This window comes from Entelurus aequoreus, linkage group LG27, assembly GCF_033978785.1.
Source record: "Entelurus aequoreus isolate RoL-2023_Sb linkage group LG27, RoL_Eaeq_v1.1, whole genome shotgun sequence".
Classification (NCBI taxonomy): domain Eukaryota; kingdom Metazoa; phylum Chordata; class Actinopteri; order Syngnathiformes; family Syngnathidae; genus Entelurus; species Entelurus aequoreus.
Window position 1 is genome coordinate 29,788,771 of NC_084757.1, and position 27,356 is coordinate 29,816,126.

The 27,356-nt window shown below is 38.4% G+C and overlaps 1 protein-coding gene across 2 annotated transcripts; it reads right to left on the reverse strand.

Annotated features, from left to right (window-relative positions):
* bsg (basigin) lies at positions 1-27,022 on the reverse strand. Of its 2 annotated transcripts, none has more exons than XM_062038372.1 (9): positions 26,807-27,022; positions 15,729-16,079; positions 13,917-14,085; positions 12,962-13,053; positions 12,642-12,778; positions 12,273-12,549; positions 8,126-8,138; positions 7,978-8,049; positions 1-816 (listed from the first exon to the last, which is right to left on the reverse strand). In XM_062038372.1, the coding sequence occupies exons 1-8, from the start codon at positions 26,868-26,870 to the stop codon at positions 7,989-7,991; spliced, it is 1,164 nt and encodes a 387-aa protein (XP_061894356.1). In that variant the 5' UTR covers positions 26,871-27,022; the 3' UTR covers positions 1-816; positions 7,978-7,988. The 2 variants fall into 2 exon arrangements, with proteins under 2 accessions (XP_061894356.1, XP_061894355.1); XM_062038371.1 differs by having other exon boundaries at positions 8,126-8,150; positions 26,807-27,021.
* Positions 27,023-27,356: the final 334 nt, after the last annotated feature.

Below are 27,356 nucleotides of genomic sequence, written 5' to 3' on the forward strand. Positions count from 1 at the left end.
TAAAATGATATACCTTTATTCAGTTTGTACAGGTTGTACAACAGGTCGGAAAGTACAACTCTCACAAATCTGGCTAAAATCTTTAAATGTGTTAACGGCAACATCCAATCACAACACACAACTCAGGCAGAATGCTAAGTGGGACTTTTTTCTTTTTTTGTTTAAGTGAAGTGACCCAACCAACACCCTTTTTTAGTTTAGATCATGTGGGTGAACGAGTGAAACATTGTGATGTAGTACTGGCGTTGCAACTGCTGTTACATTTTGCAGTTGGTCCTTCATACATATTTTTTTTAAACTAAGAAACTAACAGTGTACAAAGTAAAAGTCTTTAAAATGTTAATCAACAAGACAGTGTTCCTATAGCAAAGAAAAAGCAACCTAACAAGCGTTTTAAAAAGACCAGAAAAAGAGGAGATTCAAAAATGACAAAGGGTAGTCGACAGGAATTTAAAAGATGATTTTGAAACTGAAACCTAACCTCTAAAGAAGCATTCCTCACTAAAGACATAGTGATGGTTTATTTATTTTGTTGGTTTGAAACCACACACTGGGCTAAAGGACGGTGATGGGGGTCATGCAATAGTTGGCCCTGTGGCCTTCAAGCAGGGAAGTATTTCACACATTAAAAGCTCTCTGGCTGCACAACATGGAGAAGGTTAGTCAAAGAAGAAGAAAATCAGAGCAAGCGCTAACCAGTCGTCTTGAGAACATCAACACTCCAGCACAAAAGAGGTTATTTTTGACATTGTAGGGTGCACGGGACAAATGTGCAGTGTGACAACTCGGACGTGACTGCCCGTGTGGACTTTTCATCTGGGTGGAGAAACACACAAGTATGGCAACATGTTAATAAAAGGTTCATTTCCTGTAGGGACAAATTATGCTGACTTAAAATGTACATCATGTTATTTGAAGAGATACACAGACTAAAAATATTAGTCTAAAACAGAGGTTCTCAATTGTGAGGCGCCACAAGATTAAAGGCCTACTGAAATGAACATTTTTTATTTAAACGGGGATAGCAGATCCATTCTATGTGTCATACTTGATCATTTCGCGATATTGCCATATTTTTGCTAAAAGGATTTAGTAGAGAACAACGACGATAAAGTTCGCAACTTTTGGTCGCTGATAAAAAAAAAAGCCTTGCCTATACCGGAAGTAGCGTGACGTCACAGGAGGAAGGATTCCTCACAATTCCCCGTTGTTTACAATGCAGCGAGAGAGATTCGGACCGAGAAAGCGACGATTACCCCATTCATTTGAGCGAGGATGAAAGATTTGTGGATGAGGAACGTTAGAGTGAAGGACTAGAGTGTAGTGCTGGGTGTATCTTTTTTCGCTGTGACCGTAACTTAGGTACAAGCTGGCTCATTGGATTCCACACTTTCTCCTTTTTCTATTGTGGATCACGGATTTGTATTTTAAACCACCTCGGATACTATATCCTCTTGAAAATGAGAGTCGAGAACGAGAAATGGACATTCACAGTGACTCTTATCTCCACGACAATACATCGGTGAAGCTCTTTAGCTACGGAGCTAACGTGATACATCAGGCTCAAATGCAGATAGAAACAATATTTTTAAAAAACCCTGACTGGAAGGATGGACAGAAGATCAACAATACTATTAAACCATGAACATGTAAATACACGGTTAATAATTTCCAGCTTGGCGAAGCTTAACAATTGAAGCTAACTTAGCTACGGAGCGGCGGTGGGCGTTGTAGCTTTCGACGACACCCCAGCAGAGTCGGCAAGAAACATATATTTCCCCAAAGTTACGTACGTGACATGCACGTAGCAACACGCACGTACGGGCAAGCGATCAAATGTTTGGAAGCCAAAGCGGTACTCACTGTAGCGCGTCTGCTATCCAGCTCAAACACAACACAACCTCCTGGTTGTGTTGCTGTAGTCCGCCGCTAATACACCAATCGCACCTACAACTTTCTTCTTTGCAGTCTCCATTGTCCATTAAACAAATTGCAAAAGATTCACCAACACAGATGTCCAGAATACTGTGGAATTTTTCGATGAAAACAGAGCAGTTTGTATGGTGACACATTGGGTCCGAATACTTCCGTTGCCGTCGTGACGTCACGCGCATACGTCGTCATACATAGACGTTTTGAAGCGGAAGTTTCCCGGGAAATTTAAAATGGCACTTTATAAGTTAACCCGGCCGTATTGGCATGTGTTGCAATGTTAATAAGAAAAATAAAGAAAAACTTTCTTTTTTGTACCCGATAAAGCTAACTTTAGTCAAAAGGCAAACATGATTTGTATTATTTGCATAAACCGAACACTACAAAGAATATTCTCCCAGAAATCAGCTTTTCAGGGAGTAGACCAGGTTTGGGCAATTATATTGACTCGGGGGCCAAATTTAGAGAGAAAAAAAAGTGTCTGGGGGCCAGTATATCTATTTTTAGGAACACTAATACAAAACCTCACAATAATGTCTGAATACTAAAAAATTATGACAGACCGCCTTAAAAAAAACAGAATGGAATTTTAATTTTTTTACTGAATGAGACACCCAGAATGTACATGAAAATAAAGAATGTGTGATTTACAATATTAACTATGAAGGATAAAACACTGAATATTGACAACATATGAACGTCACACCCCCTCTCAATCGACAAAATGCAACAAACACAGCGAAATATGAACGCGAAGGGTAAAAAACCCCACCTACAATCTGATATATCACTAAGCTTTAGAGCCTTGTTGTAAAAATCTCCTTCCGCGTCTGTCCCTGACACCCGCATTTCAGGCTGACACTCTGTGGAAACGCTCCCCACCCACACTGCTTGGTGCCTCGTCTGAGCTGCTGTGACTTAGATTACCATAGTAACTAATTAGATTACCATAGAAACTAGTAGTGTTGTCCCGATACCAATATTTTGGTAGTGGTACTGATACCAAAATGTATTTCGATACTTTTCTAAATAAAGGGGACCACAAAAAAATTCATTATTGGCTTTATTTTAACAAAAAATCTTAGGGTACATTAAACATATGTAAATTATTGCAAGTTTGTCCTTAAATTAAATAGTGAACATACAAGACAACTTTTCTTTTAGTAGTAAGTAAACAAACAAAGGCTCCTAATTAGTCTGCGGACACATGCAGTAACATATTGTGTCATTTATCATTCTATTATTTTGTCAAAATTATTAAGGACAAGTGGTAGGAAATGAATTATTCATCTACTTGTTCATTTACTGTTAATATCTGCTTACTTTCTGTTTTAACATGTTCTATCTACATTTCTAAATGTAATAATCACTTATTCTTCTGTTGTTTGATACTTTACATTAGTTTTGGATGATACCACAAATTTGGGTATCAATCCGATACCAAGTAGTTACAGGATCATACATTGGTCATATTCAAAGTCCTCATGTGTCCAGGGACATATTTCCTGAGTTTATAAAGGTAATATACATTTTTTTTTAAATAAAGATTTTGTGATGCTAAAAAATATCGATGTAATCATAGTAGTATCGACTAAATACGCTCCTGTACTTGGTATCATTACGGTGGACCCACCAATGGCGTTTGTTTACCTTGTAGTGTCCCGGAGGAGTTGGTGCTGCAGGGAATTTGTTCTTTAGTGTTTATGTTGTGTTGCGGTGCAAATATTCTCCCAAAATGTGTTTGTCGTTGTTGTTTAGTGTGGTTTCACAATATGGCACACGTTTATGACAGTGTTGGCGTTGTTCATACGGCCACCCTTAGTGTGACATGTACGGCTGTTGAGTAAGTACGCCCTTCATTACTATATTACTACACTAATACCGGTGTACCATACAACCCTAGTAACTACGTGGCGCGGATGGAAGAGTGGCCGTGCCAGCAACCTGAGGGTTCCTGGTTTAATCCCCACCTTCTACCAACTTTGTTGTGTCCTTGAGCAAGACATGTCACCTTTGGATCGCAGCTAGGGCCTTGTGTGTGTGAATGGGGGAATGTGGAAATAGTGTCAAAACGCTTTGAGTACCTTGAAGGTAGAAAAGCGCTATACAAATATAACCCATTTACCATAACTAGTATATCATGCAAAAGCGCGGATTCCAACCATTGAAATACTTTGTATAGTTCACGACAAATATAAAACGTTGAAGACACAGCATTTGCGAATAAATACCCAACTGGAGATGACCGAAAAAGAGCAGTTTTGGAACTGCTGCGGAGAGCTGATCAGAGCAAAAAAACAACTTTGAGTCGTTTTCTGTCTTGTGTTTGATTTCATAAATGCTATTTCATAAGTGTAGTGAAACTAAGTGGTGTTATCCTCATTTTAGAGATCAGACAGAGTTTGCGGTTCTCGGTGGGTTTTATTTGGTGGGAAATGGGCTCAAACGGCTCTTTGTATGGTGAAGGTTGCTGACCCCTGCTATATAGGATGGTGTCTAAGTGCAGACTCCGACCACCAGACAGTGATCATTGCCCTTCTTCGTGGTGTACATCATTCAGTGTTTCCCACACATTCATTTATTTGTGGCGGCCCGCCACGAAATAATTACGTACGCCACAAATAAAAAATTTTAAAAAAAATATATAATTTTTTTGTCCTGTCCAGCTTCTCAGGCAAATCATATAGTTGATGTAGATGCCCATATAGGCTGTTCAGATTTACTTTACAAAAGAGAAGTGTAGGATACTTCTCTTGTTGCCTTATTTGTATTTGACCACTACTGTTTTCTGTTTATTTGTTACTGACTGTGGCAGGACACCTCTGCCTCTGTTTCACTTTATGTTGCTGGTAAATAATATGGTTGTAGTAATAGGCTAAAGTTCAATTATTTATTATGCACTAATTAAAGGGGCAGAGCTTTAAGAGACATTTTAGCTTTTATATTTTATAACATATATTTTTTGTAAGAACCACAATTAATAAATATTTTTCAGTGAATAACTTATTGTTCAAATATGTATATAAATATGTACATAAAGTGTTGTAATTATATTGTAAAATGGATGGATGGATGGACCTTTAAAACAAAACTGTTATTATTAATTAGTAAGTATACATTTTTTGAGCCTTTTTAGAGAAAATCATATCATTCTAGTAAATTATGCAAATTACTCGATGATGTCATGGTGACCACGCCCATATCCCCGTCCCCACCGCCACAGGTATCTTGGCAGTTTATGGGAAACACTGTCATTATTAGGCAGCTTCTTTTCTTTAGGCAAAATGTGCCATGAGACATTTAACTGACTCTAAAAAGTTTAAAATGGTGTTTCAGAGGGATGCTTGAACATGCCAAGACATGTGCAAGTCACGACAGAACCACAGACGAATGGACAGTAGGCGGGGGGGCTGCTATATGCTACTTTTATTAAAGATGAGTAAACTGTTCCAGGTTTTATTATGGGCCTGCTGCAATGCCAGCGCCCATTCACATGCTGCAAGCAGCAGTGAACGGTGCTCATACTTCTACTTTTATTATTATTATCGTTCCGCACGTTTCTCTTAAGTCTACCACGAGACGAACCGGCCAACGAACCCCCACATATGTTATACCGTCGGAAAGGTCTCGTTCGCGGCGATGGCCGTATTTTAAGCTGGGAACATTTCATGCTACCATGGCGACGCTATTCAGGATTTAAAAAAAAAAAGGGCTAATTTAATAGGGAAAATGGGTGAAAGTCATAACTTGGTATGTGATACAAGTGGGGATGATACTCGAAACCGATTTTTCCGGTTGTTCGATAAGAAAAAAACAGAGTCCTCGGACTCGAATCCCTTTTTGAGAACCGGTACCCGTTATCGAGACCACTATAGTAAAGAAAAAGAGTTGGTTCTTTATTCGAATCCCGTCCTGATCAGAAATGCCCCGTGGGACATCACAAGAAATGACGTCACGTAGCTCAGTCATTAGGTGCAGATAGCGAAAGCAGGAAAAACAATGGACCGGAAAAAGCGCTCCAAGGTGTAATAAAGTTCAAAACGAAAGGTATAATCCAATGAATAACTTTACTGAGAGATTTTTCGGGGCTACCGCGCATGCTCGTCACTCCCGTTGCATGCTGGGTAGTGTAGTTGTATTCCCTAGCTCATAACATCACATCTTTCCCCCTATAAGGAAATAATGTTAACTCAATAAAGTGTATTTCTTTTTTTAGCTTTAACTTTTCATTTTTTTTAGCATTGTAACCACGTTTGCAAACAACTTTTCTCTTTATAGAATTTTCTTTCAATAAAGAAATAAAGTGCAAAAATGTCAAAGCATCATAACAAACAGTGATGTCAAATAGCAGCAGAAGTGCACTTTTTGGAGAGCTGTATTATTTTCAGTTTTGTGCCCAAGGGACTGATTTTATTTAACACTATTATTATCTATACACCTATAGTGATCACAGAGACAGGTTGTTTTTATGTTACTGTATATATTTGTTTTTCTGAAAAATCCTACTTAATATACTTTGGGTAACAACAGTCAATATTTTTTTTTTTTTTTTTTTTTAGGGGTGTAACAGTCAATATTTATTTATTTATTAGATTTAATTTTTTTCTTGTATAATAAAAGTGAGCTTTTGTTAAACCAAATATTGTGTGTTTCTTTCCATATACAACAACCTATCTGGACTCGATACGAGAATCGATAAGGAATCAGTTCGATAAGAGGATTCGATAATAGGCTCGAACTCGATAATTTCTTATAAAACATCATCCCAAGATACAAGCTAAATATTATCATGTTTGAGACACTTGTGATTTAGGGCTGTATAAATAAACATTGATTGATGATTAATTGATGTTCACGTTAGCTTGCTAGCATGTTAACATTAGAATGCTAACTTTTTGAGCTAGTTTTGCAACCGTTTACTCCAGAGTCAAATAAGTTGGTATGTGAAACTTGTTACCTTTTAGCATGTTAGCTAGCTTAAGCATGCTAACTTTTTCATCTAATCTTACACTTTTTTCTCTATTTCCAAAGCCATACAGTTTACAGCAGTGTTAATTAATTGACATGTGAGACATGCTAACTGTTAGCATTTTAATGTACGCATGCTAACATTTAAGCGCGCGCTGTACCTCTTGTTGTACAGTTACACCTAAAACTCACGGATTGTGACCCAGCGCAGTGTTTCCCATAAACTGCCAAGATACCTGTGGCGGTGGGGGCGTGGTCACATGACATCATCGAGTAATTTGCATAATTTACTACAATGATATGATTTTCTCTAAAAAGGCTCAAAAAATGTATACTTACTAATTAATAATAACAGTTTTGTTTTAAACGTCCATCCATCCATCCATTTTACAATATAATTACAACACTTTATGTACATATTTATATACAGATTTGAACAATAAGTTATTCACTGAAATATATTTATTAATTGTGGTTCTTACAAAAAATATATCTTATAAAACATAAAAGCTAAAATGTCTCTTAAAGCTCTGCCCCTTTAATTAGTGCATACTAAATAATTTAACTTTAGCCTACTACTACAACCATATTATTTACCAGCAACATAAAGTGAAACAGAGGCAGAGGTGTCCTGCCACAGTCAGTAACAAATAAACAGAAAACAGTAGTGGTCCAATACAAATAAGGCAACAAGAGAAGTATCCTCCACTTCTCTTTTGTAAAGTAAATCTGAACAGCCTATATGAGCATCTACATCAACTATATGATTTGCCTGAGAAGCTGGACAGGACAAAAAAATATATATATATATTTTTTTTTTATTTTTTATTTATTTGTGGCGGACGTAATTCTTTCGTGGCGGGCCGCCACAAATAAATTAATGTGTGGGAAACACTGCAGCGACCAGAGGTCCAGGGCACAGATAGCAGGCCCATCAAAATTTCCGCGGGAATTATTTAGTTTCCATAATGCCATTCCATTCCACTAACCAGAATTACACTTGCATTCATAAATTGATTGGATTCTTGTCTCGCGATCAGTTATGTAAAACCACTGAATTAAGACACATATACGCACCTTTTCAACTCTTAGTTGGAATTCCTTTGCCTCACGTTCTTGTCTTTGTGGTTGGCAGTGGAGTTGCTTTTCCTGAAACACACAATGACAATTGGGATGGGCCGAACGCAGAGAGACCACAAAGGAAAAAGGGCTGACAGGTACTTACAGAGGAGCCGAGCCTGAGTCATCATCTAGGACACCGCAGGAGGATGGGGAGGGCAGACCAACAAACAAATAAGAGTCAGTTAACAACATGTAAGTGTTTTTGTGTGTGTTTGTGTGTCTTGTTCATGCCACTTCAGCCCTAATAAATGACTGTTGTCTTAAGATGATACAGCTTCTGCAAGGTGACGCCAATGAGGTTAGACAAAAATCTGAACATGACTCAAAGCAAGCCTGCTTGTTGCATCGTACACACAAACACAACCTTTACAAAAAAAAGCAAATCGTATGCATAACATACATTGATGAAGCTCATTCAGACAAATAATACAAAAGGTCTTTATAAAAATCCTCAAAGCGTCACAAGAGGCTCATGCATACAAGCGAGAGAACAGCAAAGGGAAGACTGCAGGTGGGAGCTGGATATCAAATATGTGTAAACTGGCAGCGCCGACATGTAGAGTGGCGAGATGACGCCACAGCAATGTTTGAATAAAGTAAGGCAAGGAGGACAACTTTGTCTCTGAAGTCCAAGTGTTCATTGTCTTCATGAGGTTTATTATTCAGCATGCATTGAGGACAAGATGCAGAAAACGTGCAAGCAATGCCCAGAACTCGTCATCCTTGGAGTTTTCACGTCAACTTGTTTGTCTCATTTGACTCTTTCATTGGCTCCGACATGCATTTAAAAACATTTGTTTAAAAAAAGAGGGCCAATAAGGAATACATAAGAAAAAGGAAACTGTACGTGTCTTTGGGCTATAGGGCCAGTGAAAGAGTGACCACATCTTTTTAAGCACATTCCTTTTATAGAAGTGGTGACCAAGAGAGTTCATTCAATTTGAAAGCACGCTGCCACCTCAGCTCAACCACTTCAGTCTGTCATGCAGTTTATGTTCACTTACCAAATGCAAAATCAGCAGCGAACAGAGAAGTCGAAATGTAAATAATAATAAAATAATAAAATGAAAAGGAAAGAATCGTTGTACAAAGAAAGCTGAAACTAAACTCTAGGGAAATTTCTACCAGGAAATGCAAACAATGACAAAAACAAAAATCAGGAGTTTGTACTAAAATGCATGCATCTACATTGGAAGTATGTAAAAACAATGCTTTCAACCTTTCAACATCCCTTTGATTTCAAATCAACACTTGTAATAAGTCACTGTTGTAATTATTACAATAGATTCAGCTTCTGCTTCCGCTCGTGGCAAAAAGAAGCTAACAAGCTAAATGCATAGAAGCACAGTCCTGCTTAAAATGGTTCCTTGCAAAACCAACATTTCTTACCTGATGGTACCTGTTTTTGTGTGTTTGGGATCTGCATAAGTCCCAAAAATGTGAAAACAAACCATGGATGCATGAGGGAGATATTTATAAAACATTCATACAAATTTGCACCAAACGAACTACCGGTATTTAAAATTTGAGAACATTGGGACGTATTTTGCCTTAGTTACATCAGCAGATATCTCCATATATGGTAAATGTTTACCCAAAGAGCTTTGCGCGAATCTTCCATTATTATCCAGTTGTAGTCAATTAGTTCCTTCTTTTTCTCTATCCTCTTGTTGCGGGGCATATTGGCTAGTACAGGGGTGCCCATTACGTCGATCGCGAGCTACCGGTCGATTGTGGAGGGTGTCAGTTGATCGCCAGCCAGGCATTAAAAAAATAGTCCTAAAAATGAGCGATCATAAATCTTCGCTATGACGTCACTTTCGTCACTTGATTGACATTCACGGCACCCGAGGGTCTTCTGAGATGGCGCTGGCTGCTGCCAGCTCATTATTAAGAAAAAATTACCGACAGGAAGGCGAGAAACACTTTTAATTTCCACAGACTCTGGCGCCGTACCTGTCGTCAAAACTCCAAAGACCGACTGCACAGTTGCACAATAAAAGCGCTGCTTCATCCTGCCTGCGCTAACAAAATAAGAGTCTCAGAAAGCTGGCGTGCACAAGCTAGCAAGCTACGGAGTTTGACGCCATGGTATTTCTTGTAAAGTGTATACAAAGGAGTACGGAAGCTGGACAAATAAGATGCCAAAAACCAACCACTTTCATGTGGTATTGGACAGAAAGGAGGACTTTTTTTCTCCTCCATTTGAAAATGCGGACGTTATCAGCACCATTGTCTGATTAATGCACTATCAATGCAAGTCATCAGAATCAAGTAATACACCAACTTATATTCTTGTCTTCATGAAAGAAAGGAATCTATATGTGTTAAACATGCTTGTATTATCTTTAAACACCTTTAACTTGTAAACAATAGTAACTATATGTGTTAAACATGCTTGTATTATCTTTAAACACCTTTAACTTGTTAACAATATTAACTATATGTGTTAAACATGTTTGCATTATCTTTAAACACCTTTAACTTATTAACAATATTAACTATATGTGTTAAACATGCTTGTATTATCTTTAAACACCTTTAACTTGTTAACAATATTAATTATGTATTAAACATGCTTGTATTATGATTAAACACCTTTAACTTGTTAACAATATTAACTATATGTGTTAAACATGCTTGTATTATCTTTAAACACCTTTAACTTGTTAACAATATTAACTATATGTAGTAAACATGCTTGTATTATCATTGAACACCTTTAACTTGTTAACATTAACTATGTGTGTTAAACATGCTTGTATTATCTTTAAACACCTTTAACTTGTTAACAATATTAACTATATGTGTTAAACATGCTTGCATTATCATTAAACACCTTTAACTTGTTAACAAAAACATATATTTCATAAATAAGTAAATAAAAATTATATATATGAATGAGGTAGATCCCCACGACTTGATCAATTGAAAAGTAGCTCGCCTGCAGAAAAAGTGTGGGCACCCCTGGGCTAGTACATGCACATGCACGCTAAAATCCTCGGCTGTAGTGTATAGTTGCGTTTGGTTCTAACTTATATCCGTCAGTGGACTCGATATGGAAGTGCCAAAAACTACAACGTCGCTGAGAAGGGAGAAGACACAGTCGAAGGGGTCTTGGCCTGGGGGAAGACTTCGGCACGTAATTTAAGATTTATTCGTAACGCTGCTCTGCAGGTCGCTGGGTCGCCTCTGCAAACTTTCCGAAAAAAGCGTTTCTACAATGCCTCTTCTACATAATCTACACTGCTTGCTTGTTGCAATTTCAGTAACTGTATACAAATAGCATATTAACATGTGTTCGCCTCACTGCAAGTTTTAGGCTGGATTGTAAAAATTGACTGTAGGCGCTTCCGTTGCCTTAAAGGACGCTCCAAGCTTGCAAAGTAATTAATTCGTACATCATGTATGCTATACTGTATGCAGTATCATTATACTGTATTTTTTTGCTGCACGCTCACGTGTTTATTAGCAATTTAAAGTAAATGAGGTTTTCTGAGAAAAATATTTTCAGAAATGTACTAAAAAATTACAAATATACAGTACAGGCCAAAAATTTGGACACACCTCATTCAATGCGTTTCTTATTTTTATGATTATTTACATTGTAGATTGTCACTAAAGGCATCAAAATTATGAATGAACACATGAGGAGTTATGTACTTAACAAAAAAAGATGAAATAACTGATAACATGTTTTATATTCTACTTTCTTCAAAATAGCCACCCTTTGCTCGGATTACTTTTTCGCACACTCTTGGCATTTTCTCGACGAGCTTCAAGAGGGAGTCACCTGAAATGGTTTTCACTTCACAGGTGTGCTTGAACCTCATCGAGAGAATGCCAAGAGTGTGCAAAGCAGTAATCAGAGCAAAGGGTGGCTATTTTGAAGAAACCAGAACATAAAACCTGTTTTCAGTTGTTTCACCTTATTTTGTTAAGTACATAACTCCACATGTGTTCGTTCATAGTTTCGATGCTTTCAGTGACAATCTATAATGTAAATAGTCATGAAAATAAAGAAAACGCATTGAATGAGGAGGTGTGTCCAAACTTTTGGCCTTTACTGTATATCCATTTCATATCTAAATTTTTTGAAAAGCAAAAATTCCTACATTTGCAGGGACGTGAATACTGAATCCTGAATATGCGCGATTCACTGTACATTGACAAGCATTTTCTGCCTGTCAGAGGATAGGAAGCTCCCATTAAAGAACACAAATGAAGAAGTCAGCGCAGTATGTACGTACCGTCAGTAATCTCATCGGGCTTTCTCCTCTTCTCGTAGATGAGGATAATGGTGACCAGGATGATGACCTCAGCCACGATTCCAAGGAAGGGCCAGAGAGCAGCAAGCCGGCTGCGCACCCTCAGGTGGACCTTATCGGTGCTGGTGCCAAGTTCACTGGTGCCGGCGCAGATGTACTCGCCCACGTCACCCTCGATGCTCAGTTCGTTGACGGTCAGGGTGGTTTTGTTGGGGGTGCTCTTGATCTCGTACTTGTCGCTGGTGCCGTTGATAATAGGCTGCATAGGGACGACGTTGTGAGTCAAGATCAGTTAGTAGCATAGCCAGAGACACGCTTGTCTATAGTTTAAAGTTTAGACCGCTGCTTTACCACTTGGTCACCATCTTGCTCCTTGGACCAGGTCCAGTCAGTAGGCAGCGGGTAGCCGTGGCTCACACACACCATGACCCCTTTGTCCCTCTCGTTCCCATGCTCAGAGTGCTTGTAGGCTGCAACATGGGGGATGGCTGCGTGCACGAGGAGAGACGTGAGTACAGAGCACAGCAGAACATAACTGATATCCAGCTTGCACCACACTGCACTGTTAACCAGCTCATCACCACAATGTATGCTGCTGCATAGGATATTTCCATACATCAATGCAGGAATAGCCTTTTAAATCCATTAAATTAATCACATAAAATTCTTACTTTTCACTTCAATTGTTTGCTGCACCACTGGGTCACTCAGGAATACACATTCATATTTCCCACCAGAGTTGTGGGGGGTGATCTTGTCCAAACTGCAGGTGAAAAAGGGGTGACTTAATTTAGCTTCTTTCTTTTTTTTAACACTGGTACAATAATCAGTTATGATGAATCACTGTCTTGACTTCACCCATCATCAGACTATTTTTCCCTTGGGAAAAAAAAATAAAAAAATAATAATAATAGGTCACCTAACATTTTGGTCGATACAGTTATTTAATTTAATAACTATAGATGGCAGACAACGTTTTTATCCCTTTATTTTATTTTTCCAAAAATTGTTCTAAGTAACGCTCAAATAAAACAACTCAGTTTACTTGTTCTTATTGAAAATGTTTTAATTAAATCAATGCTATTATGCTAACATTGCTCGCCAGACAATCCGTTTACTTTTCACCAGTCTGTACCGTTACAAAGCAGGGAAGGGGATGAAAGGTCTGTTTGAATGTTGCCATAGCAGTGTGGCATTTATGGCGAGCTGGCTGCAATCTTCTCTTCTTTAGCCATCTAAAGACTGCATTTCATTCTGTACTTCCCACAGTGGGGGGATAACCTCACCAAAAAACAGTTATAATCTTCTTAAATGTAGGGATTAAAAACTAAAGATGCTAGTCTACGTAACAAAATAACTTCATAACTGTGCTTTTGCTCAGCATTTTAATTGCTTTTCCACAGTTCTTCTACCTTCTCTTGTCAAATACCAAATCAAGCACCAAGACCACGTGCAAAATTGCATGTCTGCACAGTAAGGTATTTTTCTCTACTAATTAAGAGCGGCGAGCGCCTTGGGTAATTGGCCCTTAGCTCTGCTGCTAATGCAGGCGGTGAGGCACGGTGTTGTGCAATAAACGGACATTTGTGTCAGCAGCGAGTGCATGGATACAAACGAGTCACTCACTGGTAGGTGGTGTGGTGATCAGCGGCTGTGGACTGGGTCTTCTCGATGATTTTTCCGTTGTGCGTCCAGTGTGAACCCTTGACTACCAGAGTAGTGTCGGTCAAATTGCAGCTGAGAATGGCAGAGGTCTGGTTGGTGACCTCAATGGGGTCAGTGGTGATAGTTGGGGCTTGGGGCAAGAAGGGAGTGAAAAGCATTATTCGCATAAAACTATACAAAGCTGACAGGAAAATATTACACAATATACATATATATTATTATGTAATACACATGGTACAACTTATTAATTTACACATATATAAGGTGTTAATGGTCTTATAAACAACTAGAGTATAGTGAAGCTCATATTTCCAAAATTGTCTGAAAAATCTATATAAACAAGGGAAGCTGAAATAAAAAGGCACACTAATGTTCACTATGACATGGAAAGAGCGCCACACACCGATAGTGAAGCCAATAGGAAAGAAGGGGTTTGTAGAGGAAAGTTAATAGATGTGAACTAAAAGGTCACAAGGAAGAGAGATGTTGAAATTAAAACATGCACAAGACGCAAAAAGAAGGGCGGAGAAGAGTTGAATTCGAGTCACTCGGAAGAAATACCATTCAGTCATGTGATGCTTCAGTCAGAGCAACAAAACAATACTTGTAATGCTTGTTGTTGTCTAGGCTGACTGAAGTAATACGAGTCAACAAGGAAGGGAAACTACAACTGGCTGTAGTTCATCTATAAATACAGCAACTAGCTTTAGTGTTTGTACACTGCTGCACTAGCAGCCAAAGACATTAGTTTTCCTCATACAAGCAAAACTATATGCGCAGTACTGTTCAAAAGTTGAATGCCACCATGCTGTGTTGTATTTGATGGCATGTTTGTAACCAGTGATGGATCAAATGGCACAAATACCTAGTCCTTCAATGGGTGTGTCACTTTTTAATGAAAAGGGGCGTGCCGTGTTTGCCTTTATTGATCCAAACGGAACTATAAAAAAAGAAACATTCCCTCTTGGACTTTTCTGTAAACACTCATACTTTTATGGCTATTGTGTGATCTAATTAGCATTGCTGGTAATTCATGTGCATCGGTTGATTTTGATTGTAGTATTATTGTCATTTATCAATGTGTTTATTCCCTTTTGCTGTAATGTTGTACATGTATCAAAGCATTTTTAAATGTTAGACCCCATGAAGAATATTCTATAAAAGCTAATAGCGATCTTAAAACATTTTTATTTGCAGGTCAAATGTACTTTTTGAATCCAGCATATTGCAGATGCCCATTACGAAACACTGACAAAGTAAAAGTGCAGTGTCGATACAGTGTGCAATTTTTTACCCATCACTTGTTAGCAGGCTTTTTCCCGTTTCAGGGATGATGGCAAATCATCCAGTTATGCCATATCAACTAAAGCAGTGAAAATACACTCCTGTACTCTTACTTAGCCCAAAGATGTTCAGGGTTTTGTTATCAATTTCTGTCCCTGTGGAAAAGGTTATGAAAACAAATGGTGGTGAATGTATACAACAAAGTATTGTATTAAATGTCTTCTTAATAGACATTTGCAGAAATCCAACCTTATGACCCGTATTAAAAACATCCTACTGCTACTTTGGCACAGGAAAAGGCTTGGGATCAAGATAGAAGTCCTATATAAAGAGGATTGGAGGTTAAGGAGTATTCTAGCCACGCTTTATGAGCAGGTTCTGCTTCACTACAGGGCTGACTGAGGGAGGGTTTGGACCAGGAGGAGTGATATGTCCAAGGCTTCACTAATGGCGAGACACTTGGACCAGGCTCTCCTCAGGGCCACTCACTTTCGATGACAATAATGTTTGCTTGCGAGCGGATCCACTTGATTTTCGGCGTCTTCCTCAGCTCATTGCGGTCGGGGTCGTTGGAGGCGCGACACTCGTACGTGCCTGAGTCTTCAAGGGCGAGGCCCGTGAGGCGAATGGTGCTGGTGGCGTGCTCTATATACGTGGCGTTTATCAGCACACGGTCGCTCCGCGCGCCGTCAAAGAGCTGTGTGATGGTCTCGTTGGGCTCCTGTCCCTCTATGAACCACCACTGCACCTCAGGAATGGGGCTCCCTATCACCTCACAATGCAGCTCTGCGCTGTCGTCGACCAGCTTCGTGACGGAGAGGGGAGACTTGATGAAGCCAGCTGGGCATCAGTTAAAGTCGGCCCAACAAATGTAAAAAGATTATAATGTTTTTGTGATGTGTTGGAGTGGAAAGGGTGTAAAGCAAAGCCAGGTGATTTCAATGGATCGGTGGTAACAAAAGGCAGCGATGGAAGAAAATCAAGGCAAGTTGGAAAGAGAAAGAAAAAAGATTAATAAAACACAAATGAAATGGAAATCTGGAAGCAGACATAGAAAACACTTGATTTGCACACAAATATGAGAAATGCAATAGCAACCAAACTAAATTGTAGACAAAATTGTATGGATAAAAAAAATGTTAAGACGGCTGTACATTATGAAAACAATAGCCAGAAGCAAATGAAGAAAAGCATGACATGAAAAAATTATAAAAAGCAAAGTAGATGAAATCACATTTTTAAAACGAATCTTTCATGCACATGCATAGACATATTTGTTGGCTTCTTAATTATATTCATTTAAAAAAATTGTGGGATTTCTGTTGAATGTGTGCCATCAGGAATTACAACCTAGAAAATGCAACGTCATTTTGCTCAGCCCATCTGTCATACGCATCAAACAGGAGAACTATCCCAACTCCATCTGTTTCAAGAAAATTAACAACAATGCAAAGGAAAATGTACATTTAATGGAAAATTAAGGAGAGACGTAGCCCTAGGAAGTGTACATTATTTTCTAAATAAGTAGTTCAATCATTAGCGGATGTTAAAACAAAATTCTATGTGTTCTTTCTCCACTTTGGTTTGTCAAAGCTCTACTGAATCAGCAGAGCAACCAAACCCCGCCCTACAATAACGAAAGAAAACCCTTATCGCCAACTCATCCTGTGACAGCACAATAAATCAAATCTTTATGTTGGACTTAGAATTGCTTTTATCAAAACAACTCAACTGTTCTGTTTTTCGTCCTAGCGAAGTCTACACAGGTATTAGCAGGGAGAACAGTTTTTTTGGTTCCTCCACGGTGGGGGTTGAGGGCGCTAATCGGTCAGACTTGATAAACTGTCTATTTTGGGAATTGTCACACAACAAGCCAAAAAAGCAAAAGGCTAGTGCATCTTTACAGGGAGCTTTCAAGGAAATAAACTCAAGATCCTTCAGGGGTATGAAAGCTTGGACAAATGAGGGCTCAAACTAATTGGCTTACTTGAAAGAAATCGGATTAGTGGTAAACAAAGACTGTAATCTTTGGATGTTATCATGTAACCATTTTAACTTGGGTTGCCAAATTTCACAAAAGGTCACCTTCATTAGGGATTTATGCAAAGGGAAAAAAATGAAGGCACAATCGTAACTACATGTAAATGTTGTTTTAATTTTCTAATGTTTAGATGTTTATGATGATCAACAATCAACTATAGTTAAATATCATGTCACAATCACTTTTTTAATTTTTTAAACCATACCGTAAACCAGGTTTTTTTATTTTTCAAGTGTGGCAGAAGGAACTTCTGCTCAGAGACCATAATACGATCGTTTGATATACAGTCAAACTCTGTTGCAACTGCAGACTGGGCCCCCTTAGGAGCCCAGTCTAGATTGTATTATTTTACTCATCCTCCCCCAGCGTTTTCCTTTTTCCCCCATCTTTTACGAGGCGCTTTGTGGCGACCCATCAGCGTTCCTGTTCTGTAACCCTGTACACTGTTTGTCTAATCATGAATGGGTTTGTGCTGAAATCTAAGTTTTGTTGTACTTGTGCAATGACAATAAAGACGTACCTACCTACCTACCTATATACATACATAGTTTTCTTTTCACCTCAAACTATGTTCACGCCCACTGTAGGAACCAAAAATATATTGATTTTGCCTCATTGTAAAGGTTTAGGGCACTGTAAGACCAATATTACCATGTAAATACTCATAGAAAGAACAACAGAATCATCATAAAACGTGTTGATATGCTAAACCAACGGTGTCAAACGTTTTACTGAGGGCGACATTGCAATTATGGCTGCCGAGGGCCGCATGCAACAGTGAACATATATGAATACAAACGTTAATAGCCTATTATCACAATTTGCATAAGCAACTTATTTTGATTTCTATAATTTTTACAAACAGATTAATGGATAACATACACTGAAATCATAAATCATATTTATGTATTTAAATTTGATAACTAAAAAAAAAGCCTAGAACATCTTGTTGCATGATCAGATATTAAAATGTCGGACATATGCAGCTGCTTGCAGTACATTTGTCTGTCAAAATCTAAAGAAAACAGTACATTAATAGAGAAGAGATTTATTATTTCCAGCTTATCGCATTAAAATATGTGGCAGGCTACTGAAATAATGTGGCAGGGCACCTTAATTGATATGGCAGGCCACTTAAATAATGTTGCGAGCCACTTCAATGATATTGTAGGGCATTTAAATGATTTGGTAGGCCAGGGGACTTTAGTTTGACAGGGGCGCGCTAAAGAGAGGATTTATAACCGCTGTCTGATGAGAACCTTGTGTGTCCATTTAAGAGAATCTCCTTTGTGTACAATGCAACGGTTTAAAAACCAGTGAAAACCTTTAGTTGCTAGAAAAGTATACAGTCATCTCACCACATTGTGCTTCAAATATTGTGGCTTCAAAACAGCAGATTTTTTGGGGATATTCTTTTAAAGCATATGGTACAATATTTGGTCCTAAATAAAGTATTTGCAAACACAAAAATGTCTAAAACTAAAAATATCAACACTCCAGTGGTATTGGCCACTAGATGAGACAGTGTTTCCCACACATTCATTTATTTGTGGCGGTCCGCCACGAAAGAATTACGTCCGCCACAAATAAAAAAATAAATACTTTTTTTTTTGTTGTCCTGTCCAGCTTCACAGGCAAATCATATAGTTGATGTAGATACCCATATCGGCTGTTCAGATTTACTTTACAAAAGAGAAGTGTAGGATACTTCTCTTGTTGTCTTATTTGCATTTGACTTTATTAAATGTATTTATATTAGAAACACAACTTGTGTATATAACAAAGGGTGCAAAGTCTGCAGGCTGTAGGAAACACATGGTTAAGTGTAGGGAGTAAACCTGATGGCAGTCTAAAGTTCAAGATTTTTGGAGCTCTTTGTTCAGTGGATCAGATGTTTGATGAAGCTCTGTGTCTATCTACCACCACTACTGTTTTCTGTTTATTTGTTACTGACTGTGGCAGGACACCTCTGCCTCTGTTTCACTTTATGTTGCTGGTAAATAATATGGTTGTAGTAGTAGGCTAAAGTTAAATTATTTAGTATGCACTAATTAAAGGGGCAGAGCTTTAAGAGACATTTTAGCTTTTATATTTTATAAGATGTATTTTTTGTAAGAACCACAATTAATAAATATATTTCAGTGAATAACTTATTGTTCAAATCTGTATATAAATATGTACATAAAGTGTTGTAATTATATTGTAAAATGGATGGATGGATGGATGGACGTTTAAAACAAAACTGTTATTATTAATTAGTAAGTATACATTTTTTGAACCTTTTTAGAGAAAATCATATCATTGTAGTAAATTATGCAAATTACTCGATGATGTCATGGTGACCACGCCCATAGCCATGCCCCCACCGCCACAGGTATCTTGGCAGTTTATGGGAAACACTGAGACCAAATCAATCAGAGCATGCTGTTCAGTATCCTGGCCACTGATTGGCTCTGCTTCATTCAGCATTAATATATTGAATTACGAGTATAAAGGTGACAACAGGAGTTATTCCATGTCTAAAGGGCTCTCATAATGTAGAAAACAATTAGAAGGTTGTGAACAGGTTGTTATGCTCCAGCTGGGAAAATATTTGATTTATAATACTTTGGATAAAACTAGTGCTGCCAAACTTTCTTGTGACAAATCTGTTATTTGCAGATGTTCAAATACTTTGCTATGAAACAATTTCTTCTTTCTCTGTACATTGTTGATGTTTGAAATAGACATATGTTGAAGTTTAAGTTCAAGTGTAAAACATTAACATGAACACGGTACAGAAAAAGGTGGCAAAGCAGGGTAACAAATAGCCCATTAAAGGGTATACGTGCTTTATCTTTATATTGCGGCAATGTCAGCATGGTAAAAAATAACTGAGGATTTCTTCAGCTTCTTGAGGAGAACAAAAAAAAAGACAGGCGCAATCCTCAGGCAATGGTTGCAAATATTGACATTTCATATTGAACTGGCAAAGTTAGTACAATATCAATGGAAAATTGACACCTGTGGTTTTAGCAAGAGGGAAAACATTGAGGCACCATTAAGACGTTTCATCACAGACCTCTACATGGCCAGGATCGGAGGGAGGGAGTTAACTTACTGTTTTTATAAGTTCAGTTGACAAAAATAATCAATGGATCTAAACATTAATTTTAGAGTTAAGATCAAGCCTTCTTTCCGAGCAAGTCTCCTGTAAGTCTACCATAAATTTGGCAGGTAACAAACACTTCTCTTCTCAGCGTCAGGCCACAAAGCTTTTTGTGTATTGGATGATTTAATTGAGTAGAGCAGGTTAAGCCGATGGGCTCAAAAGGTGCTCAATTAAAAAACAAATCTTTATTGAACACAATTCACTACAATTAATAGGCCATCGAAAAAGACATGACTACATCCCGACCTAGTTTACATGGCAAAGTTAAAGAAGATAAAAAAAGAAAGTCTATGGGGATTTCTAATAATAGTCACCGTGTGAAATATGCTAAACAAAAAAGGACAAACTACAGTATAGATATTGCGGGATGTTTTAACTGGATGTAAATGCCCTTTCCACTGTAGAACCTAATGTTTATTTGGTTGACTGTCACAAATCTTTCTTGGGCGCAGTTGAGAGTAGAGCTTTTATTTTGAAGGGTCCACGTTTGACAAACTGCCAGCCAATGAATAAAAAAAAACACCAACAGATATTATTCTGTGTAACATTCAAGTAAGGTACAGTATTTAATGTTGAACATTATAGGGCTTGAAAGTGTGGCATGGAAACGCATTGCATTGTGGGTATTGCTTAAGGCTGGGCGATGTGGCTGAATATATATATATATATATGTATACACAGTATATGGATATATCACGATATATCCACCCATCCATCCATTTTCTACCGCTTGTCCCTCTCGGGGGTGCGGGGGGTGCTGGAGCCTATCTCAGCTGCATTCGGGCAGAAGACAGGGTACACCCTGGACAAGTCGCCACCTCCTCACAGGGCCAACACAGATAGACAGACAACACATACGTTTTTTATATTAATCGATATCAAATCAGTACTTTATGACTTATTTAAGCCTGCCAATAAACAACAGTAAATTAATTTCCAACTTACCAAGGGTGCTATTTATCAGTAGAAATTGTATCTGGTGGCCAAGTTAGATGAGCGCGGTTAAGTAATAAAATATTTGAAGGTAGTTGTAGATTTCAGCCACAAGATGGCAGTAGTGTATAAGCTATTGAACACTACATATAGTAAGGGAAGCTACTCATTAAACCGACACATTGGAAGTGTCAGGAAGTTGCCGCACTGTCTGCATTTAAACCAACAAAACTAAAGACAAGTTTCTGTTATTGAGTTGATACATCAAGATCTTACAGTTTCTCTTTCTCTCTCCATGCAGAGAACCCGCAGCGGGACAGAAAGACAGTGCAAATAACCTTGGTAGTTGATACTGTTACGTGATTAGCTGTTAGCCTGTCTCTCTCATTGCTCAGTGACACTTCCTGTTTCCTGGGCTCCCTAAGCGTGAGTGACTCTGAAACAAATCTTGCTTCATAATTTCTGATTTTGTCTGACCAAAAAATATAAATACATATTGAATATTTTACCGAACACATTTTATATTTATATCGATTATGTGTCTCTCGATATGTATTGCTACCGTTTTATCGGCCCAGCCCTTGTCTTGCTGGACTCTGAATCGCTCATTTACATGGCTGAATGCAAGACTATGTGCTTATTTTTGTATTTTATAAGTTCAAAATATGGCGCAAACATGTGGCACCATTAACTGCCACAATTGTGGTCATGATCGTTTCAGGGAAAAAGGATTTGGTGGGATTTTTCTCACTTCCAGCGGGAAAGCAAAGCCAAAGGAAGTCGGGTTATAAAGCTACTCTAATAAAAAAGAGACGGCAAATAGCCTGGGTAGCAGCCGTGAGACAATCAAACATGACTGAACGCCATCACCCGGTACAAGTTGGTGTGTTCACGGCATTTTCACACTAGTAAGTTTGAATTAAAGCATGTTTTATTCAGTTACACACATATTTAGTAGCTGTGGGTAACAAACAAAGAAAGCATGTTATCTGTTTACTTTCAGTCTTGGATAAGTACAAAAATGAATGAGTATTACTTTTGGAGCAGTAACACAGAGATCAAAGTATTTAAATGTTATAACGGACTTGTTTTTTGGGGGGGAAACCTGCTTATATAATTAAGCTGGACACCCTCACTACACCTCAAACATCTAAGAGATGAGAGTCGTAAATTATACGCGATTTGAATGGAGGACAATGGGAATTAACACAGTTTGCATTCTGAAATGACGAAATATATACAAGTTTGGCTTCAACAATGGTGGGAGATTACTCAAATCTCTTGTCCTTTGGACATGCTCATATGGATCAATTCCACCAATTTAACTTATTTTTTTGAGGAAGCGAGCCTTTATAATAGGGTACAGTTTTTCTCGGTGCAGTCCCTTGATTTATTTTATTTTGTACGATGCATTTTTAATCCAAATTGTTGTTCTCGCTCACATTACCGCGGGTACAGTACAGCCATGTAAACAAAACCTACATCCAGCATAAATGGCTCCCTGGCACCCACAATGCATTGCAAAATTGCATGCCCTCCCAAGTCCTAAAATGCAATATTTTGATAAAACATTCCCTGCACTCCAAAAGGAAATACTTCCCACCCACCAAATTGCAATAGTATGCTAGAAATAAGCTTTTAAAATAAAATACTTCCCACCCACCAAATCGCAATAGTATGCTTAAAATAAGCATAAAAAAGGCATCTAAATATAATACGAGTATGGTTTTAAAGAATAAAACATAGAATAAAAGTTAAGTTTTGCTAGTTGTCAGTCACAAGTCTGCAATCATATTTCATATTTCTGGTGTACACGGTAGATTCATAACTCACCAGACAGATAGCGACTGAATATTAAGAAATGTGTGAACAATTTAATTTTGAACAATACTCCACATCATTCGCTACATTGTTTAGCAGACATTTATTGTGGTCCGCGGTGTTGTATTTACAATAAAATAATTTTAAAAACAGCATGGCACTGGCGCCCATGTGGCACCTTAATAATCGTAAACTCTGAAAGCCTACTACTGTCGAAAGGGAATAAAAGTGGACTTGTCAATATCCTGTATTTGGAGGTAAAATTCAGTGTGTCAGGGTTTCTGCAATGCTATGACAAGGCTGAGAAATGTGAAGTCTACTCTGACACAATTGTCACTATATGAAAGCATGCCTCTGTGCTAAGTTCTGTGGAAAAAGGGAACCAAATAATTTGCAGGGGGCAGTTTTACATTACAGCAAACTGCACCAACAATAATCTACTCTATTTTAAATGGATGCATGTGTAAGTGTCAAAAGTAAGCATTATAACCCTTGTAAAAAGCACTGATGGTAAGAAACCTAATGGTGTGGCATGCTGGTACCAAATATGGATGAAATAGAGTGACAACAATGCAAGTCGCTCGACGTTCAAATGCATTATTTAGCATCTGTTTTCCGTTTTGATCACGTTACGTGATGTGAGACACCCACTTTTATTTTTTATCATTACGTTATTTTAAGAAAAGGTAGAGTAATCTGCAGTGGTTGTTTTAAAGTTATGATGTTGAACGTGATTTAGCTAACTGTTGAGAAACACGAGCGTCTTGTTAATGGGGAAATCCACATATGTCGACGGCATATTAATCTAAACTTCTACCAGTGTTGGCGTTAACGCACTTTTTGTCTTTTTGCACATTGAAATCAGAAAACATTGAAATCAGAAAGGACGCGAAATTCCGGAAGTCCATGCGTCCTGGGACGCAGATTTTTATATTTTATTTTTTTGCCATTCGATTTCCGATGGCATTTTGTTTACCATATTTCCCAGACAATAAGGTTGAGCTTACCCACCTCAATGCTTTTGTAACGTTGTCAGGGGTGAAACATATCTTAAGCTGAATATGTCAAATAAGGCTGTCACTCTGAACAATCATAGCTTAGAAAATTAAGATCACACTGATTTTGAATTCTCCATGTACAAATGAATGAAGGGCTTTCTTATTCAACAGCCATACATGTCACACTAAGGGTGTCCGCATAAACAACGCCAACACTGTCATAAATTTGTGCCATATTGTGATACCACACTAACAAACCATGACAAACACATTTCGGGAGAATATTTGTGCCGCAACACAACATAAACACAACAGAACAAATACCCAGAATTCCCTGCAGTACCAACTCTTTCGGGACACTTCACTATTTTATTTGGTACAGGGTGTAATGATAAGTGTGACCAGTAGACGGCAGTCAGACATAGGAGAGAAGTCTCAAGTAAACAACACCAACATTTTTAAATGTTCCATTGAAAATATAGAACATTACACACAGCGCTCAAAAATCTATCAAAATGTTTTAGTGCCATTTTTAATATAAAGTAGTGTAAAGTTCTTACATATATCTGTCAGTAAACTTGCCATGAAAGCGCTAAAAACTACCAGTGTAGTGAGTTTACATTATTCACCCAAGGAACTTTAGTTATTAGAGTTCCGGTCGGACGGTTTTTCACGAGACACATTTCCGGTGTTGTTTCCGGATGAGGAGATGCTGCTCCGTTATTGATTTAAGTAAAGTCTGAATGTCATCAAAACAGTTAGCTCCATCTTTTGACACTTCTTCCACTCCCGTCCTTGCACGCTACACCGCTACAACAAAGATGACGGGGAGAATACGCTGCCGAAGGTAAATAAGACCGCCCACAAAACGGCGCATCCTGAACAACTGTCAGAAAGCGGCTTGAAGATGATCTGTAAAACATAATCTATGCAACATTTTGACCAAAGAACCACCATTACATGTTATGTAGACCACAAGGAAGTGTTTTCAATTTAGAAAAAAATCATAATAATATTCATCTGCAGTGCACCTTATAATCCGGTGCACCCTATGGTCCGGAAAATATGGTATATTTGCCGGGTCAAATTATTAATTATTCATTATTGGTCTTTAGCATACTTGCCAACCCTTCCGATTTTTCCGGGAGACTCCCGAGTTTCAGTGCCCCTCCCGAAAATCTCCCGGGGCAACCATTCTCCCGAATTTCGGGAAATGCGGCTTCTACAGACACACGTACAGTAAGTGACTGCAAGACATACTTGTTCAACAGCCATACAGGTCACACTGAGTGTGTCCGTATAAACAACTTTAACACTGTTACAAATATGCGCCACACTGTGAACCCACACCAAACAAGATTGACAAACACATTTCGGGAGAACATCCGCCCTTTGCAGCCCTAACTCTCCTGGGACGCTACAATATACACCCCGGCTACCACCAAACACCCCCACCCCTATCTCCCAAATTCGGAGGTCTCAAGGTTGGCAAGTATGGTCTTTGGAGGTAGGAGGAAGCCGGAGTACCCAGAGGGAACCCACGCAGTCACGGGGAGAACATGCAAACTCCACTCAGAAAGATCCTGAGCGCAGGATCAAACCCAGGAACTTCGTATTGTGAGGCAGACGCACTAACCCCTCCTCCACCGTGCTGCCCTTGAAGATGGTCTGTAAAACATAATCTATGCAATATTTAGACCAAAGATTGTTCTTACACGTTATGTAGACCACAGGGAAGTGTTTTACATTTAGAAAAAATGTGCGGAAAATACAGTGTATTTGCCGGGTCAAATTATTAATTATTTATTTTTGGTCGACTTCAAAGTAATGCACTTTCCGGTACAGTTTCTTAAATTTTGATTCGCCGAACGTTTTATCGGTCACACATACTGCATTTGCTTTCTTTTGTGCTATTATTTTAATGAATTAAGTAACGTTTATGACAACCTTTTTCCAAAACACAATATAGAATGTGAGATATAACAGGATAATGCATACATTTATCATTTGTTTTCAAAACGGTTACAAAAAAGTGGGACCCCAAAAATGCAGTGTGGGACCTCAATTTTATGACTTGATGGGGTCCGTGGGACCCCATTTTGAAGATTCCTAGCGCCAACACTGTTTTACGGGTGGTTACAGGCGTGACAGCATAATATCGTTGCAGATCATTTTATATAGGATAAAAAAAAATAATTGTTTAGCAAACCGCGAGAGCGCTGATGACACCAACAACACCGCGTTCAGTAATGATCTTTGATGCTAACTCGAGCAATTACGTAACCGTCACTCTATTTTACGTGAAATGAAATATTACAATGAAGATACACCCAAATGTGATAGTTTTAACGCAATAAAGTGTGGTCGGTTAAGTATTAGTAGTAAAAAGGTTCCGCAGCAGCGAATTAACACACGATGTTAGCTTGGGCCGCCCAATGGAGCTAATATTTACGACCCGAACGCTAGGGTGTGGATTTTCTTTAGGAATCAACAAATGTATGTATTTATGGGAAAAAAGACAGTAACAACAGTAACGGTAACGACTAAAGAGTAACACAAATGACATCTCATCGAGGGCAATGTCTACAACATGGCTGACCAGGAGGTGTGAGAAAAGAATTACCTGTCGCGGCGTTCGCTCGCCAACAGCTCAACAGAAGTACACCGACAGTCCATAATACATTCATGGTTGACGAGACAGTACGTGCTAGACGACACGCCGGGATAAGTCTGTCGTGGCTTTTCTCCGTGGAACTTTCAGCACGGAGTGTTTTGTCACTGGTGCTTTTCTCCTCGTCCTCTCGCTGCTGCTCACAAACACGCCCCGGACAGCACGTACTCGTGACGTCACATAAATGGGCGTGGTCGTCATTTATTTTTGATCGTGACATGAAATGTAAATTTGGGAATCAAACACACAAAACACACAAAAGTTAACTGAATTTTTAAAAAAAAAGATAATATGGATTGATTTAAATCAATCAATCAATGTTTATTTATACAGCCCTAAATCACAAGTGTCTCAAAGGGCTGACATTTTGATCGACACTGTCACATTGACAAATACGGCATGTTTATTCTGGTGGCGAGCATTATATTGCAGCAGGTTTGTTTTTTTTTACAACAAAATATGCCTAAAAGCCGATAAATGTTTTAAAATGTAATATCGGAAA

Coding starts and splice junctions, on each gene's coding strand:
- bsg (XM_062038371.1), bottom strand. CDS start 26,870: ATGAATGTATTATGGACTGTCGGTGTACTTCTGTTGAGCTGTTGGCGA. Junction 12,779..12,961: donor GCAAACAATTGAAGTGAAAA/GTAAGAATTTTA, acceptor TCGTGCACGCAG/CCATCCCCCATGTTGCAGCC. Junction 12,550..12,641: donor AGCAAGATGGTGACCAAGTG/GTAAAGCAGCGG, acceptor GTCCCTATGCAG/CCTATTATCAACGGCACCAG.